Genomic DNA, 19,248 nt, shown 5'->3' on the forward strand with positions numbered 1-19,248 from the left:
TTGAAAGCCAACATGCCATTAACTTTCTTCACTGCCTGCTGTACCTGCATGCTTACTTTCAGTGACTGATGTACAAGCACACCCAAGTATCGTTGCATCTGCCCTATTCCTAATGATATAATTCAGATTATAATCTTCATGTTCTTGCCACCAAAGTGGATACCTCACATGTATCCACATTTTACTGCAACTGCCATGCATCTGCCCACTTACCCAACCTATCCAAGTCACCCTGCAGCCTCACAGCTTCCTCCTCGCAGCTCACACTGCCACCCAGCTTTGTGTCATCCGCAAATTTGGAGATGTTACATTTAATTCCCTCATCTAAATCGTTAATATAATAGTTTGGCTTGATGGAATTTATGTATAGTATAACCTGATTTGATAAGATTGCATGCAAAACAAACCTTTTCATTGTACCTCAATACATGTGACAATTGTAAACCTAAACCTAAACATTGGAGAGATACCTCTAATGCTATCATCACAAATGCTTCCAAATCTACAGGATGGATATGAAAACCAACAACAGACTCCACTCTCATACCAGCATTCCCAGAAAAAGACTCCTGACTTCACTTAGTCAGCACTGTTGGGCAAGCCTCATTGCTCGTATTTTCAACACAAGATTATAAAAACACTTGATTCTGAGCTCTTTCATGATAAGAAATTATCTTCTGGATAAAGGAAATGACTCAAGAATGTTCTCACAGCTATCTTCAAAAAATACAAAATCCACAATGACACAAGGGTACAGAGTTCACAATGTTAGAAACATGGAAAATAGGTACAGGAGTAGGCCATTCGGCCCTTCGAGCTAGCATCGCCATTCAGTATGATCATGGCTGATCATCCAAAATCAATACCCCGTTCCTGCTTTCTCCCCATATCCCTTGGTTCTGTTATGTTAAGAAGCATCTACCTGTCCATCCTTCAAACTGCCTACCTATCATTCGTGAGACATGGGAGCTACAATGGGAATTACAATGGCTTATCTGTTACCTCCAAAACCCCCAAAACAGCATGAAAGCAAGTCATCCTCCATCCTGATGAATTACCTAAGAACTTTTACACGATTAACATATAATACTGAATTTACAGGTAGAAGATAAATGTCAACAAGCTGTACCTTTACATTTAGATTACACACAAAATAATTTTCTTAGATTAATCAAAAACGTGTAGCACAGCTAAATAAACTAAATAGAGCAGTGACATCACAATCTGCATGGCAACTGAAATAGATGATGCATTTGAATTTGCTTGTGGTCAAATCCAAACAGGGAAATTGACAACTCAAATTTCATGATCAAATTTCATGATCATAATACTCCTGATTTGTTTCAAAGAAATTCAAGCAAAAGCCATTACCCTGAATCTCTTTCTATATATTAATGGGGATTTGATAATTTATAATGCTTTTTTAACAGGGGGTAATTAATGTTCAAACAACTGTCCTTCATTCCCTGGAAAGTCACAGTTTATTTTAAATATACGTGCTGTTTGCATGTTATCTACAACAATTGTCTCATACTCTTGACAGTCTAGCAACAAAACATTCACAAAGCGGAGCAAATGAAATATGCTGACAGGTTTGTATCCTAATAAATTACTGTGTTTTCTTCTTAAACATTCTTCTTAAAGTACATCTGGCAAGCCAGTATATTATTCACAAATTTGATATTTGCAACCCAGAATATGGAATACTATTCTTGAAATACTAAATTTGTCATGTAGTTTAGGATTGGATATCACCTTATATTTTATTTTAAACTTCAATGAAATTCAAATAAGCTACAAAGCAAAACATATCCTTTTTTAACGTTTTCCTCATTGGTCTTATTGTTTGGGACAAATATAAAATTAATCTTAACACAAACATTTCTTATGAAAAATAACAAATAGAATAGATCATTTAGATAGGTTTACTGTTCCAGAGAACCACCATTCTATATTCCTGAAATGTCCCATGTCCAGTGAATAGAAATTCTGTTACTCTTCAATAGGGAGAATCTTCTTTTCTCTATCCATTCTATCCAAAATTTCAGTGTAGAGCCCCATCATCTGTTGAAACAATCAAGTAGCGCGCCAGTCAAATCATAGACAAGATAGGCAGTCAAAATTTATTTATCTCTCATCTGTTCTATTTGTGGTTTTAAGGAATTCTCATTCATCAAAAAGCTGCACTTAATTGAACTGTCAGTCATCTAAAATCACTTACACTTAAGGGCCTGTCCCACTGTACGTGGTAATTCACAAGCTCTCCCGAGTAAAAAAAAAATCAAACTCGTGGTAAGCACGTAGAATGTACGTAGCGGGTACGTCGGAGCTCGGGACGTCTCTTAGCGGCTCGTAACGGTAACGGCAGGTACTCGGAAACCCAATAAGCTCGTGAAGACTCGTGGAAATTTTTCAACATTGAAAAATGTCAACGAGTGCCCTGAGTACCTACGAGCGGCTATTACCGTAATTCTCCGAGTTCGAATCGGGGAAACTCGGGAGAAATCTTGAATTAGCTTGTTCAGTGGGACAGGCCCTGATGTTTCTTGCAGAAACCATAAAGGAATATAAAATTGTGATATTTAGGAGATTAAAGCCTGTAATTATGTCTCCCTCCCATAGTAATAGTAACATTTGTTATGAGTTATAACTCACCATAAACCACCTCACTATTTGACTATTACTTAAATCAAGACTGAATACGATACTTTGGGGTAGCCAAAAATCTACTTTATCAGATATTTTAAATAATAAATCAACAATACCACCACATTTTATCCTCTTTCATAAACCAAGAGTTTTTTTAAGTTAAAATGCATCTATAAAATGTATCCTTCATGCCTATTGATCTTAAACAAAACTACTGCAGCCTTTTTTTCAAATGTTTCCAGCAAACAGTGAAGCTTAAGCTGACTGCATCTTTGTGACTTAGATCGATGTATTATCATATCATATCTATATAATTAAAAGTCTCATCTTGACCACTTCCTGTCTGCGCTGAATATTGATTATAGAAAAAGCGCTACCCTGTATCGTTGTGATTTTTGGCCATCTTACTCACAATCCTCCTTCGCTGAGCCAGCCCTGGGGATTTTTCCCATCGATGAAAAATATAAAAGTTATGAGCGTTTAAAAAACCTTGAGATCAGCTGATTGGTCCTCTCGCCTGTCAATCACCGCGATGAAGGGGGGCAGGACTTCTTGCTCGCGCTGCAAGTGACGTCAGCCCCCCCCCCCTGTACTCGGGCCCTACCTGGAGCCAGCCTCCTGTGGGGGCTACGGGAAGGGGACGGGTGCATTGGGGCCTGCAGCTATGAGCGAGAGAGTAATGCGTTCGGGAAACAGCCCTCCCCTCTGACGACGCCCCCCCCCCTCAAACTCTACCCTCCTCCCTCTCTGTGGGGGCTGCGTTGTGGGAGCAGACCTGACAGGTCTGCAATTGGTCTAGTAACTATTAAAAGTCTGATCTTGGATGTGTATTTGTTCGTGTGTGTGTTTGTTTGTTCGTGTGTAATCACATCTTCTTGAAAAAACTATTGAGGGACATTCTTGCTATTGAGGGAGTGCAGCATAGGTTTACAAGGTTAATTCCCGGGATGGCGGGACTGTCATATGCTCAGAGAATGGAGCAGCTGGGCGTGTACACTCTGGAGTTTAGAAGAATGAGAGGGGATCTCATTGCAACATATAAGATTGTTAAGGGCTTGGACACGCTAGAGGCAGGAAACGTTCCCGATGTTGGGGGGAGTCCAGAACCAGGGGCCACAGTTTAAGAATAAGGAATAAGCCATTTAGAATGGAGACGAGGAAACACTTCTCACAGAGAGTGGAATTCTCTGCCTCAGAGGGTGGTGGAGGCAGATTCTCTGGATGCTTTCAAGAGAGAGCTTTCAAGATAGGGCTCTTAAAAATAGCGGAGTCAGGGAATAAGGGGAGAAGGCAGGAACGGGGTACTGATTGGGGATGATCAGCCGTGATCACATTGAATGGCGGTGCTGGCTCGAAAGGCCGAATGGCCTACTCCTGCACCTATTGTCAATTGTCTAAAACGACGCGCTAACGGTAACATTTTTACATATTCCGGTAAAGATTTGTCCTGTGGAGTCCAAAATCTACATCTGAAAATTTCAGGCTTTATTTCTCGACTTATTACTGAAAATGTTTAAAAATACTTTGAATTTTAAATGGTTTTTACTTTAAAATCAGATTCCAACACACTTTGATTCAAAGTTGCAAGATAGGAACACTGGCAGGAACACTGAACTTTTTAGCTCAATGGCATTTCACAGCAAGTGCACCCAACATTTGCAACAATGTTGCCATCATAGCTCCTGGCAGGCAGGAGGGGTAGGGTCAATTGGTATTGCAATTTTTTTCCCAACTCCAGTGCTGGGGGAGGCTCACAAGCTATGATCTTTGCTGAGGAGTGCTCGAATCTTACCTTCGGCAATGGGTTGAGTTGGAGGACCACGCCTCCCGTGGGGGCTACGGGGAGGGGACGGGTGTGTTGGGGGAGCAAACCCAACGGGCCTGCACTTTGTCTAGTAACTATTACATGCCTGATCTTGGATGTGGATGTGTTTGTTCGTGTGTGTGTTTCTTTGTTCGTGTGTAATCACATCTTCACGAAAAAATAACGCGGTAACGTTAACATTTTTACATATTCCAGTAGAGATTTTTTCCGTGGTGTCCAAAAGTCTACTTACCTGAAAATATCAGGCTTTATTTCTCGACTTATTACTGAAAATGTTTAAAAATACTTTGAATTTTAAATGGTTTTTACTTTAAAATCAGATTCCAACACACGTTGATACAAAGTTGCAAGACAGGAAAACTGGCAGGAACACTAAACTTTTCAGCTCAATGGCATTTTACAGCAAGTGCACCCGACATTTGCAACAATGTTGCCACCATAGCTCTTGGCAGGACAGGAGGGGAATAAAGCACAGCAAATGGTTGTTGGTGGTGGTGGTTGGTTTGAAATAAAGTACAGCAAATGGTTGTTGGAGATGGTGGTTGGTTTGAAATGGCAAATTATTAAAAGTCTAAACTTGACAACTTCCTGTTTGCACTGTATATTGATTTTAGATAAAACGTTACCACTTACGGCTAAGATTTTTGGCCATTTTACTCAGCCACTCTCAGCTCATCAGGTGCAGAGGATTCTTCCCATCAATGAAAAATAAAACTGTTATTAGTGTTTAAAAAATGTTGAGAACCTCTCTCCTGTCAATCATGCCATGAAGGCCACGCCTCTTCCGGTGGGAGGGGAGAGGGATTATAAAACCCGGAAGTGTGGGTGGGGCTCAGTCTCTGCAAGATGGAGGAGGGAGAGGTCACGACTTTGTCTGAGCTGTGCATCAACTGAACACACTGAATGTCTACTGAACTGTGAGTGTGGTGTTTATGTGATGTTTTGTGGTGTTTTATGGTGGTTTCACCGTGCTTGAAATGGTACGAAACTGCATTTGAATTTGGTGGCCTTGCACCCTGCATGAAATTGTATGAAACCACATTTGAATTTGGTGGCCTTGCACTCTCCTTGAAATGGTTTGAGACTGCACTTGAATTTGGTGGCCTTGCACCCTGCTTGAAATGGCATGAATCTGCACTTGAATTTGGTGGCCTTGCACCCTGCTTGAAATGGCATGAAACTGCACTTGAATTTGGTGTCCTTGCACCCTACTTGAAGTGGAATGAAACTGCACTTGAATTTGGTGGCCTTGCACCCTGCTTGAAATTGCATGAAACTGCACTTGAATTTGGTGACGTTATTGCCTTGTCAGTGCAGTTGGGGGCTATGGGTGAGTGGTGGAAAATTGCGTTGGGGGACCAGGCCTCCCGAGTGACAGGGACCCAAAGGGACCCCTGGTCAAGTAAATAATAAATAAATATTTCTAAAACTCTCATCTTTGTATATTTGTTTGTGTATTTGTTTGTTTGTTCCCAAAACTCTGCAAAAACGGTACCCCAGAGCGCTGCAATTTTAGGCCCACTTTACTCACCATTGTCTTGCGATGTAAATGAAACAAGTTTCGATCAACAGACCCCCACTTGCCGGCCGCGCCTGCGTAGTTGGGGGAGGCCCGTCAGCCCCGCTCGTGCGCAGTGGGCCCGGTATCCACGCAGTGGTGGATCTGGGGGCGGGGAGAGGCCACGTCGGGGCCTGGGCGCTGGAGCTAGGTCTGGGGGCGGCGGCACTGCTTCTCCGGGCCTGCGGGGAGGAGCGGGACCCAGGGAAAGGACTAGGCCACAGCCTCAACCTCCCCCTCCAACGGTTGCAGACCGCTCGGCCCACCCCCCCCTCCACAGCCCCCGCCTAAAGTACAACTTCATCGCCGACGTGGTGGACAAAATGGGGCTGGTGGCGGTTTACATAGAGATTCTGGGAAGGTGAAGGAGACGGGGAATTGAGAGAGGGTAGGGAGGGGGAGGGAGAGGGAGGGGAAAGTGGGGTAGGTTAAGAGGGAGAGGAGATGGTGTGGGCGGCGCGACTCTGGTCAGCAGCGGCCTCTGCAGTCTGTCCGCGTTTTATTATTTTTTGTCTGTCTTTATTTTTATGTAGTTTTTTTTGTATTTTTTGTTGGGTGTGTGTGGGGGGGGGGGGGGGGGGGGTGGGGGGGGGGGGGGGGGGGGGGGGGAAATCTCTCTCCCTGCACGGGAGACCCGACCTTTTCTCGTCGGGTTTCCGTTGTCGTTGGGGCCGCAACGAGGAGCGGCCTCCAACAGGAAGAGACCGGGGACTCTGGTGCTACGACTCACCGTCACCGTCGCGGGGCTGGCCGAGTCCGGAGCGGGTGGAGCGGTGGAGGAGCGCTGCTGCTGCGGCCCGACCGGAGAGTCGGAGGCTGCAACTGCGGGTCTGTGGACGGCGGCACCGGGAGCCCGCGGGTCCCTGGAGGGAGACCGCTTGTCAGGGCTCTCGCAACGGCGACTTCCCCCGCCCGAGTTGCGGGGTTGAAGAGCTCCTGGAGCGGGGCCTACATCACCGCCCCGCGCGGCTTGGAATGGCCGCGGGACTCTGCGAGCGCACACCGTAACACCAAGACCCGGTGTGCGACCTCGCACCACCCGGCGTGGCTTTAATGGCCGCGGGACAATCGCCATCGCCAGCCGGGGGCTATGACTTATGACTCTGAGGGGGATATGGGGGGGGGGGGGGGGGGGGGGGGAGAGGGGCAGTGGAGAGAAGTTTATTTGGCCTTCCATCACAGCGATGTGATGGATGTTTATGTAAATTATGTTGTGTCTTGGGTCTATGTGTTTGTAATGTATGGCTGCAGAAACGGCATTTCGTTTGGACCTCAAGGGGTCCAAATGACAATTAAATGTATCTTGTATCTTGTAGATAGCCCTGGATCCCAATACTGGGAGGTGAACCAATGCACATTTAGCATATCTTGATCTGAGCTTCTTTCCGCAATTTGTCCAAATCTTGCTGCAACATGAATGGAATTGAATACAACATATCATCTATCTATCTATCTATCTATCTATCTATCTATCTATCTATCTATCTATCTATCTATCTATATCTATATAGATATATATATATATATATATATATATATATATCTATCTATATATATATATATATATATATATATATATATATATATATATATATATATATATATATAGATATATATATAGATATATATATATATATATATATATATATATATATAGATATATATATATATATATATATCTATATATCTATATATATATATATATATATATATATATATATATATATATATATCTATATATATATCACATATATATATATATATATATATATATATATATCTATATATCCCCTATATATATATATATATCTATCTATATATCTATCTATATATATATCTCTATATATATCTATAGATATATATATATATATATATATATATATATCCCCTTCTTGGTGTAAGATGGGGGGGGGGGGGGGGGTGGGAAGGGGAAGAAAGGGCCCATCGGCCCAACTTTCCCACACCGGCCAACATGTCCCAACTCCACTAGTCCCACTTGCCTGCGGTTGGCCCTTATCCTCTAAACCGGTCCTATCCATGTACCCGTCTAATTGTTTCTTAAATGTTTTAATAGTCTCTGCCTCAACTACCTCTTCTGGCAGCTCGTTCCATACACGTACCACTCTTTATGTGAAAAAGTTACCCCTCAGATTCCTATTGAATCTTATCCCCTTCACCTTATACCTATGTCTTTTAGTCCTTGATTCCCCTACTCTGGGCAAGCGACTCTGAGCGCCAACCCTATTCCACTCATGATTTTATACACCTCTATAAGATTACCCCTCATCCTCCTGCGCTCCAAGGAATAGAGTCCCAGCCTACTCAATCTCTCCCTATAGCTCAGGCCCTCGAGTCCTGGCAACATCCTCGTAAGTCTTCCCTGTACCCTTTTCCAGCTTGACCACATCTTTCCAGAACTGAACATAATACTCTAAATGCGGCCTCAACAACATCTTATATAGCTGCATCATTATCTCCCAACATCTATACTCAATTCTGACTGATGATGGCCGTTTTAACTACCCCGTCTATCTGCGACTCAACCTTCAAGGAACTATGTACCTGCACTCCTAGATCCCTCTGCTTTATAACATTCATCAGAGCCCTACCATTGACTGTGTAGGCCCTGCCCACGTTAGATTTCCCAAAATGCCACACCTCACTCACATTTCTCTGTATTAAAATCCATCAACCATTCCTCAGCCCAACTAGCCAACCAATCAAGACCCTGCTGCAATTTTTCACAACCATCTCCACTATCTGCAAAACCACAAACTTTTGTATCATCTGCAAACTTGTTGTTTGAAATGTGAGGAAGGGATAAATCAACCAATTGAAAACCAGTTGGTTTTTATTTCAAAAGTGGCTAATTCTTAGGTACAGTATAATTTACCTTTAAAAAGGATAATCAGCATGGATTTGTCTGCCTTACGTGGCATTTTTTTTGGAGTAACATGGAGGATTGGTGAGGGTGATGCATTTAATATAGGCTACATGGATTTCAGTGAGGTTTTCAACAAGGTCCCTTATGGCAAGTCAGTCAAAACAGTATGATTCCACAAAGTCCAAATGAGAGTACCGGTCCTCCCTGGGTTATGAACGGCCGACATATGGACATACCATATATACCAAAGCGTGTTTGGGTGACAGGCGGGATGGATGGGGATAGATTCTTCTGCTGTTGCAGGGGTGCAGGCATCTTCTGCCAGGTGGGAACAGGGAAATTTCTGTATGCCTTCTCTCTCCAGCCACCCCTCCTGTTCCCACAAGCTGCAACATTTGGCAGGCTGAGTTGAGCTGAGCAATGCTGCAGCACTAACCAGACTCACTCGCTCACTCACTATGGCCAATCTTCCCTCACTTGCTTGCTCTCCTGTCATAGTTGTTAATGTAATCCTTCCCCACAAACTTTTTTTGCTCTTCTCTAATTTATGTACAGTTCGGGTTATAGCCAGTTCCTGAGGCCGGTAAAACAGCCCGTAAAAACTGTATCCAAAATTGATTCAATGCAGGAAGCTAATGTTTGTGGTTTACAAATGTTTTTGTGATTGTAACAGTTATTAGTGAGACTCCACAGAACAGAGTCCTCAGTTAAGGAAGGAATTGATAACTGATTGGTCATACATGTGACTCCAACTCCATGAGGTTGATCTCGACAACCTGAAAAGGGCATTAATTACTGTACTGTCAACATCTATCAACATTGCCACTGGCATCTCATTTTTCTCATCTTTAATCCATGTTTTCTATGAGCAGCCTATTTTAAATTTCCTTTTAATCATGTTTTTCCTCACCTTCTGCTAAAATTCCTTTCATTGGGTTATTGTAATTTTCTCAATTATGCTTGTGAATTACCCTGAAAATGTTATCTATAATATGAATTCAAAATGTAATTGTTAAACGGGAAGATTAATTGAGAATAAGGTTTCGTAATTTATCATAACATTGAGCAATGTTATTGTGACAGCTCTCATACCTGACTTTCATAGCTGGCCCGAAGAGAACCCAGATGTTTCAGAAACCTCATTCCCAGTCCACACCATTGTTCTGCTTCAGAATATTTCCCAAAACTATACAAGGCAGCTCCAGTGTTCCAAGCACGAGTCATCAGCCACAGGATCTCTATTTCTGGGTATTCCTCCTGCTATACACAGAAAAATTTATAAAATAACGGGCCTAAATTTATCCTACCCCAAAGTACACGATAAGCACAGTTTCTAACCTCCGGAAGTTTCGCTTATTTTTGATAAGCTTAAAGCCACATCTGTCCATTGTTTCTCTGGATGCTGTCAGAAGCTGAAGCTACAGGAAGTCCAATGCAGACATTCCCTGACTTACTTGATCTGCAACGTACGTAAATTCACACTTACATAAACAATTTTTAAGCCCGCTGATGCCCTTGTGGTCTCTGTGTCATGTGCTTCCATGTGGTCTCCGTGTGGGACGTCCCACACGGTCTCCACTTTGAACAGTAAATTTACGTTTGCACAATAGCACTTTCATTTACGACTTATGTAACATCCGACTTACCCTAGGGTCCACGGATCAGAACCCTTACATAAGTCTGGGAGTATCTGCACTTTGACATGGATGGAATACACGGGTGGGAGGTGGGGAAATAAAACACATTCTGTGGTCTGACTCCAACGAGCAACACACTAGGTTTATCTAGCAACACAAAGACAAGGATCTGGAATTGAGAGGGTGAAGCAACCTATTAAGCTTTAATGAAATGCTCAAAGAACTCACTGTACCCACATGTTAATGAGTTACAGACCCTTCATGATGCCTAGTTCTTCTTTTGTTGCCTCTACCTCCATACCTACCTCTTCGGCAACAAGTCCACACCTCCCACTGACGACCCCTTCTTCCTCATGGATACCACCTTCTCTTGAATGAGGACTACCATAGTTGATGGAGTCTTCATTCTAATGTCCTCCATTTCCCAAACTTCCACTCTCATCCCTTCTTGCCAATCTGCATAGCCAGACATAGAAACATAGAAAATAGGTGCAGGAGTAGGCCATTCGGCCCTTCAAGGCTGCACCGCCACTCATATCCAAAAGGAGCACCATTCAAGTCGGACCAAAACCATGCTAATTTGAAAGGAAAGCGACCATAAGGAAGCCACGACTAGTTCACAGAATGCGGGAACTCCTCACGACCATGAAGGCGACTACCTGGCAACCACCCGCGAACATGTGGCGACTGCAGTAACCAAACAAGTAGCCTAAGTGGGACAGGCCCATTAGCCATCTTAATTACAGTGCCAGCCTTCCTGTGTGTCTGTATCACCTTGCCTTTGGACCGTGTGAATTTCACTCAGACAGCGCACCCCGCTTGCCCTGTCCCCGCCTGCATAAGGGCTGGTGAAGGAAGGGGGGTGTGTGTGTGTGTGTGTGTGTGTGTGCGTGTGTCTACTTGACAGTCGACGGCAGTCGCCTGGAAAATCGCCTAAGTGGGACAGGCCCCTAATGCTTTTTCCCGAAGTGACATTAACATGACCTTTTCTTCCATTTTTAACCACTTTACATTTTCTCTTAATAATCCCAATTACTCACCGAGCTCTCAGTAATTATTAATACTTCCTCATAGAAAGACCAAACCTCCTCCAGAATCAGAGGCTCAATTTCAGTCACTCCTGTGGGGAGTGAGATCTGGATCAGACTGTGCAGAAACTTGCTGTGGGGAAATAATTACAAATGTTTATTGACAATCTACAGATAATAAAAGGATAGAAACAGAATCATTTGTAATAGGGTGCAATGCAGTAATCAACTGACAAAGGATTGAGAGTTGGATGGACTTAAAGGTAGACTTACCTACCTTAGAGAAGAGAGGGACTGCTATGTGCACTGTTTTACATAGACATATCTTCCCCATGCCACACTTTGCCATTCAACCTGAGGGCTTCTCGCTACACTGGGTGGATCCCAGGTGAATCCCATTCAACCTATGGGTGCAGAGTCCTCGAGCAACGTTGAGGGTGAAAATGTCTGTTTTCTAATGAACTTCGCATGGCGTTCAGACGTTAAGGTCCTGACGAGCTCCTGCTCCCCAAAACTGGAATGTCCTACAGTGAAGTGTCATCCCTATTACCTGCCATGGGAATTCACTTCAGCTCCCCTGACAGCAGTCTAGCTCCAAAAGGCTTTAATATGACAGGGAACTCAGTTCTAGTCATCCTTGCCATGAAAAATAATAACTGTATATATCTTGTAAATTCAAATAAGAATGTTTCTATGATTAATTTTCCATTTTTTGAAACTCCAGGTAGTATAAATTGTTTTTTAATTTCTTCTCATTGTGCAATTTCCCCATCCCAGTAATTAATATTTATCGCATTCCCACTATCATAAATAAATCCTTTCTTCGATAAGGAAATAGGTTCTTCACAGTATTCCAGGTGCATTCTCATCAGGGCCTTATACAATTCTAGTAAAATATTTTTCATCATTTATTAAAGGTCAACATATTGTTTGCCTTCCTAATTGCTTGCTATATCTGCAAAGTAACTTTCATTGTTTTTTTTTGTATAAGGATACCAGGATGCCCCCAAATACCAACAATTTTTAATTTTTCATCATAAAAAACATGATCTTTCTTTTCCTATGAAGATGGATGGCACTCCGGAAGTGGCGGCGCTGTGAACGGCTGCGGCTCGCCTGCAGTCCGTTTGTCTTTTACTTTTTTGTGTTGTTTTTTTCGTTTTGTGTAGTTATGTTTTTGTTTTTTTAGGCTGTGTTTATGTGGGGAGGGGGGTGGGGGGTGAAACGGGGGCTGCTGTCACTCCCTTCGGGGGAATACGACCTTTTTGTCGTATCCCCCTTCTTTGCCTCCGTCTACACTGAGGCCTAGCGGAGCCGGCGACCTCGGGACTCTGGAGGCAGCTGACAGGACTCGTCCTGGGCTCGCTCCCGGCCCAGCCCGGGATGGAACGGTGCTCCCGTGAGAGCGGCATGGTGAGGGGCTGGAGTGGCCCAGCCCGAGGGAGGAACGGCACTCCCGTCGGAGTGGCCCAGCCCGAGGGAGGAACGGCACTCCCGTCGGAGTGGCCCAGCCCGAGGGAGGAACGGCACTCCCGTCGGAGTGGCCCAGCCCGAGGGAGGAACGGCACTCCCGTCGGAGTGGCCCAGCCCGGGGAGTGGCACTCCCCGGAGTGGCCCAGCCCGAGGGAGGAACGGCACTCCCGTCGGAGTGGCCCGGCCCGAGGGAGGAACGGCACTCCCGTCGGAGTGGCCCGGCCCGAGGGAGGAACGGCACTCCCGTCGGAGTGGCCCAGCCCGAGGGTGGAACGGTACTCACGTGAGGGCGATCCGGTCTGGGGGCTGGGACGGTGCTCCGGTGGCTGGGACGACGTTCTGGCGGCGGTGTCCGGAGTCCTGGGTTCAGCCGCGGGCCGGCGGCTGCGTGTGCTGGACTGGAGGTGCGGCGGCTTCGACCACCCCGGGCCGCAGTGTTTGAACCGGCCCGTTCGCGGGGTTCGGTGAGCTGCGGGACTGTTTATACCATCGCCCGGTGGGGAATCGCCTCAGCGCAGAGGGAGCAGAGGGAGAGACTGCAACCCTAAGATTTTTGCCTCCACCACAGTGAGGAGGTGTTTGGAGGACTCACTGTGGTGGATGTTAATTTGTGTTTATTGTTGTTATTATTATTGTATCATTGTATGTATGACTGCAGGCACAAAATTTCGTTCAGACCGTAAGGTCTGAATGACAATAAAGGAAATTCTATTCTATTCATTTCTCCATGTTATATTCTTCTTGCCATGTTATTCCCATTAAATTTCAAAAATGGGAATAACCTTTAAATTTGCACAAAAACCATTAAATTTCAGCATTAAGTTATACTATTTACATAGATACACAGAAAATAGGTGCAGGAGTAGGCCATTCGGCCCTACGAGCCAGCACCGCTATTCAATGTGATCATCCACAATCAGTACCCCATCCCTGCCTTCTCCCCATATCCCTTGATTCTGCTCGCCCTAAGAGCTCTATCTAACTCTCTGTTGAATGCATCCAATGAATCAGCCTCCACTGCCTTCTGAGGCAGAGAATTCCACAAATTCACAACTCTCTGGGTGAAAAGGTTTTTCCTCATCTCAGTTCTAAATGGCCTACCCCTTAGTCTTAAACTGTGGCCCTTGGTTCTGGACTCCCCCAACATCGGGAACATGTTTTCTTCATCTAGCGTGTCCAATCCCTTAATAATTTTATATTTTTACCGTATCTTTTTGTAAATATACATTGGAAACGGTTCTGAAAAAAATAATCAATAATATCAACCTTTGACTTCAGGCAATCTACTCAGATACCCAGATTAATGAGGCCAATCCTGTGTAGTCAAGATTGATGATTCCATAAGGCTTCCAGTTACATGGGGAGAGTGGATAAGATTATACCATTAATGGTCTATACCATTAAACAGTGTTAAATTGCACAGAAGAGTTCACAGCTCATCCAAAATCTAGTGAAATTCGACACTAGAACACAGAATCTCATGACGCATTTAATTTTGCTCTGTTATGTTTCAACTCGCATTAAAGAAAAGACAGTACTTCTGCTAACTGAAAGATATTGCTAATGAAGGGAAATGGTGAATATCTGTTATGGGATAAGGCAAGGGATGTAATTGATTGATTGATTGAAAGATACAGCATATAAACAAGCCCTTCAGTCCACTGAGTCCACGCAGCCATCAATCACCTGCTTACACTAGTTCTTTGTTATCCTACTTCCGTATCCACTCCCTGCACACTAGGGGCAATTTGCCGAGACCAATTAATCTACAAATCTGCATATCTTTAGGATATGGGAGGAAACTGAAGTATTCCGAGGTGACCCATATAGTTATTGAAAAAACGTACAAACTCCATACAGGTAGCACCCGAGATCAGGATCAAACCCGGGTCTCCGGCACTGAGGCAGAGCCTCTATCAGCCCCATCCCTATACCAGCCCTGTCATGGGGATGAGTCGTCTGGCCAAAAGGATTCATGGAGGAAACATAGAAAATAGGTGCAGGAGTAGGCACCACCATTCGAGCCTGCACCACCATTCGATATGATCATGGCTGATCATTCAACTCAGTATCCCATCCCTGCCTTCTCTCCATACCTCCTGATCCCTTTAGCCACAAGGGCCACATCTAACTCCCTCTTAAATATAGCCAATTAACTGGCTTTAACTACCTTCTGTGGAAGAGAATTCCACAGATTCACCACTCTCTGTGTAAAAAATGATTTTCTCATCTCGGTCCTAAAAGACTTCCCTCTTATCCTTAAACTGTGACCCCTAGTTCTGGACTTTCCCCAACATCGGGAATAATCTTCCTGCATCTAGCCTGTCCAACCCCTTAAGAATGTTGTACATTTCTATAAGATTCCCCCTCAATCGTCTAAATTCTAGCGTGTACAAGCCGCGTCTATCCAGTCTTTCTTCATATGAAAGTCCTGCCATCCCAGGAATCAGTCTGGTGAACCTTCTCTGTACTCTCTCTATGGCAAGAATGTCTTTCTGTGAATCTGTGGAAGTTAAGGGTGAATATGCTTTTTTGTCTCTATCATGTCGCTGATAGCTAGGCTTAGCCTGCAGATCAAGTTGTAATAATATTGTGTAAGAAGGAACTGCAAATGCTGGTTTAAACTGAAAATAGATACAAAAAGCTGGAGTAAATCAGCGGGTCAAGCAGCATCTCTGGAGAAGAGGAATGTGACTTTTCGGGTCGAGACCATTCTTCAGACCGAGTCAGGGGAAAGGGAAATGAGAGATATAAATGGTGATAGAGAGATATAGAACAAACTAGACTAAGTGGGACCCGTTGGGTCCCATGTTCACATGGGAGGGCTGGTCCCCATCCGCAATATTCCACTTCTCCACCAAGGCCACCGAATTCAAGTGCAGTTTCCTACCACTTCAAGCAGGGTGCAAGGCTACCAAATTCAAGTACAGTTTCCGACCACTTCAAGCAAGGTGCAAGGCCACCGAATTCAAGTGCAGTTTCATACCACTTCAAGCAAGGTGCAGGGCCACCAAATTCAAGTGCAGTTTCATGCCACTTCAAGCAGGGTGCAAGGCCACCAAATTCAAGTGCAGTTTCCGACCACTTCAAGCAGGGTGCAAGGCCACCGAATTCAAGTGCAGTTTCATACCACTTCAAGCAGGGTGCAAGACAACCAGGTTCAATTGCAGTTTCATACCATTTCATGCAGGGTGCAAGGCCACCACATTCAAATGCAGTTTCATACCATTTCAAACAGGGTGAGACCACCATAAAATCACATAAACACCACACACAGTTCAGTAGACATTCAGTGTGTTTACTTGATTCACAGCTCAGACAGTCGTGACCTCTCCCTCCCCCATCTTGCAGAGATAGATCCACACCCACACTTCCGGGTTTTATGACCCCTCCCCCTCCCACCGGAATGGGCGTGGCCTCCATGGACTGTTTACCCTCCTACCATCCGGGAGGCGCAACAGGTCTCTCCGTTGCCGAACCAGCAGGTCGAGGAACAGCTTCTTTCCGGCGGCTGTCACTCTACTCAACAACGTACCTCGGTGACTGCCAATCACCAACCCCCCCCCCGGACACTTATTATTATTTATTCAAATCGTTTGCTATGTCGCTCTTCCAGGGAGATGCTAAATGCATTTCGTTGGTTCTGTACTGTACACTGACAATGACAATTAAAATTGAATCTGAATCTGATGACGAGATTGACAGGAGAGAGATTCTCAACATTTTTTTAAACACTAATAACACATTTATTTTTCATTGATAGGAAGAATCCTCTGCATCTGATGAGCGGAGGGGGACTGACTAAGATGGCCAAAAATAACAGCCGTAAGTGGTAGCATTTTATCTAAAATCATTATACAGTGCAAACAGGAAATTGTCAAGTTACCAACACCAGCAACCATTTGCAGTGCAGCATTTCAAAGCAGTTACCACCACCAACAACCACTTGCAGTGCAGCATTTCAAAGCAGTTACCACCACCAACAACCATCTGTAGTGCAGCATTTCAAAGCAACCACATTTTCATTTTCAAACCATATTAAGGGCACTCACAGTTGAGTAGACATGTGTTCAGTGTTATTCACAGCTCAGAGAGACGTGACCCTCTCGCTTCCTCCATCTTGCAGATACTGAGTGAGGCACAACACTTCCGGGTGTTATAGCCCCCCTCCCTCCCACCAGCAGGGGCAGCAGAGAGAATGTCAACATTTTTTAAACATTAATAATTCTTTTATTTTTTATCAATGGGAAAAATCCTCTTTTCCTGCGCAGCAGAGGGGGGCTCTCAGTAAGATGGCCAAAAATCACAAAAATCAAGTGGCAGCGTTTTTTCAAAAATCATGAAACAGAAAAACAGGATGCGGTCAAGATCTTACTTTTAGTAATATAGATGAAGGAAAGTTATGCAAACGAGTAATGATGATCAAGGAAATGGTCCATTGTTGATGTGGACTAGGTGTTAACAAGTTATACAATGAAACTCACCAGGTCGACAGTGAAACTAGTACAATGACTAGGGTGGGGGAGGGACAGAGAGAGAGAGAGGATGCAAGGGTTACTTGATGTTAGATAAACCAATATCGATTCTGCAGGGCTGTAAACTGCCCAAGTAAAATATGAGGTTTTGTTCCTCCAATGTGTGATTGGCCTCATGGATAGCTGTAGAAAACACCGTGTATTATGACTCTTTGGGGGCTGGTGTGAACGAGTGAACGTGTGAACTCGCTAACTTTGGATCATTGGGTATTTGAGAGGTGCTCCCTCGAGCTTGGTTACTGACCTGCACCGTATGACATCCATACGAGGCTGCTTCTTTTGCAGAGATAACGCAATCTTCAAGAGTTTTTTACAGAGTGATGGGTAATGAGCAGGAGATTCCATGGATAAGGCTTCAGTTACAAGAAAACACAATTTATATTATCCTCAATGTAGTAGAGTGGCATTCAATTCATTTAATAACATATTATTCATTCTGTGGCTGGACTAGAAATAGAGGAACTCCAGCAATATTAGATATGCAATATCTTTTCATAGCAAAGAAATATTAAATATAAGCAAATTATGGGTAGAAACAGGAAACTCAGGAAGATGACCATGCTATCAATCTTACATTCTCATCATATATCTCTTCATACGCTCTTTCATCAGAAACATGTTTATCCTGTTTGCTTTTGACACATTACTCAATAACAAACATATGTGCATAATGGTCCTTCTGAATTGGTCACATTTACAGCTATTTTTTAAAGTTAATTTCTCCATTATTCAATTCAATTAATAGTGAAAGACAACAAAGGCCAAGATAAATGAATAATTTAAGAATATCAAAGTCTGTCAGCTTACAACAAAAGTTATACTTTTTCCCTGTTACTGCCTCCAGTTACCTGCAAGAGTTGCTCAAAAATAATTAACTAAGTTGACATTGAAATATTTCACAACAATGATTATAATTCAAATAATATTTCACAACAATCTAAAAATATTTGTTAAAATAATTTATAGCAGTCTATTAAGTGTCACAACTTATTTTTTTTTTTAAACTTTAAAATTAAACATTTCTCCGAAACATAATCTTACAGGATTCTACATACATTACTACAGGCAACACAGAATTTGCAGACTGACTGCCAAGTGAAGCCGAACAGCAAGCAAAATAGAAGGGTAATGAAAGGGAGAATTTCCTTTGTGCTTATAAGAGACATAATCTGTTTGCAAGCTGCTAACATTCAAATAATAATGCAGATCCTTGTCAGAAAGAAATCCCTCAAAATACTTCCCAAAGTAATACTGAATTACTCTGAATGGTAGAGTTGTTACCTGGATAAATATAACAAGTAATGTCTGACTATTTACAATATGACAACTAAAAAACACCTGATACTGACTTTAATGGCCATTTTATGGATTAAAAACAAGTGTCTGATATTAAGGTGACATTAATTGTCAACTTTGCACCAATCCTGTCTTGCAAATTAACAGTTAACTGGGTATCTATAAGTAATGTAGATAAGATGATCAGGGCTAAAAAATTAACTGAGTCACAAGAGATGGCAGATGCTGTCATTTCAAGAAAAAAATTATTTCTGGAGGAACTCGTCAGGTTAAGCAGATCTGTGGAGGCTGAAGGATGATCAATGTTTCGGGGTGATGTGATGCAGTGCCTCAACCTGAAACAGCGACATTCCCTCTGCCTCC

At 43.4% G+C, this 19,248-nt stretch overlaps 1 protein-coding gene across 1 annotated transcript in view; it reads right to left on the reverse strand.

Annotated features, from left to right (window-relative positions):
• Positions 1–564: 564 nt before the first annotated feature.
• tex11 (testis expressed 11) overlaps positions 565–19,248 on the reverse strand; it is an 86,159-nt gene continuing 67,475 nt past the window's right edge. The window contains exons 28-31 of the mRNA XM_055644193.1: positions 17,834–17,942; positions 11,594–11,714; positions 10,009–10,176; positions 565–2,064 (exon numbers count right to left, since the gene is read on the reverse strand). Of these exons, the coding sequence (XP_055500168.1) occupies positions 1,993–2,064; positions 10,009–10,176; positions 11,594–11,714; positions 17,834–17,942 (470 nt within the window). The 3' untranslated portion in view covers positions 565–1,992. The remainder of the gene's footprint in view (positions 2,065–10,008; positions 10,177–11,593; positions 11,715–17,833; positions 17,943–19,248) is intronic.

The sequence above is a fragment of the Leucoraja erinacea genome, chromosome 12, assembly GCF_028641065.1.
Source record: "Leucoraja erinacea ecotype New England chromosome 12, Leri_hhj_1, whole genome shotgun sequence".
Lineage (NCBI taxonomy): Eukaryota > Metazoa > Chordata > Chondrichthyes > Rajiformes > Rajidae > Leucoraja > Leucoraja erinaceus.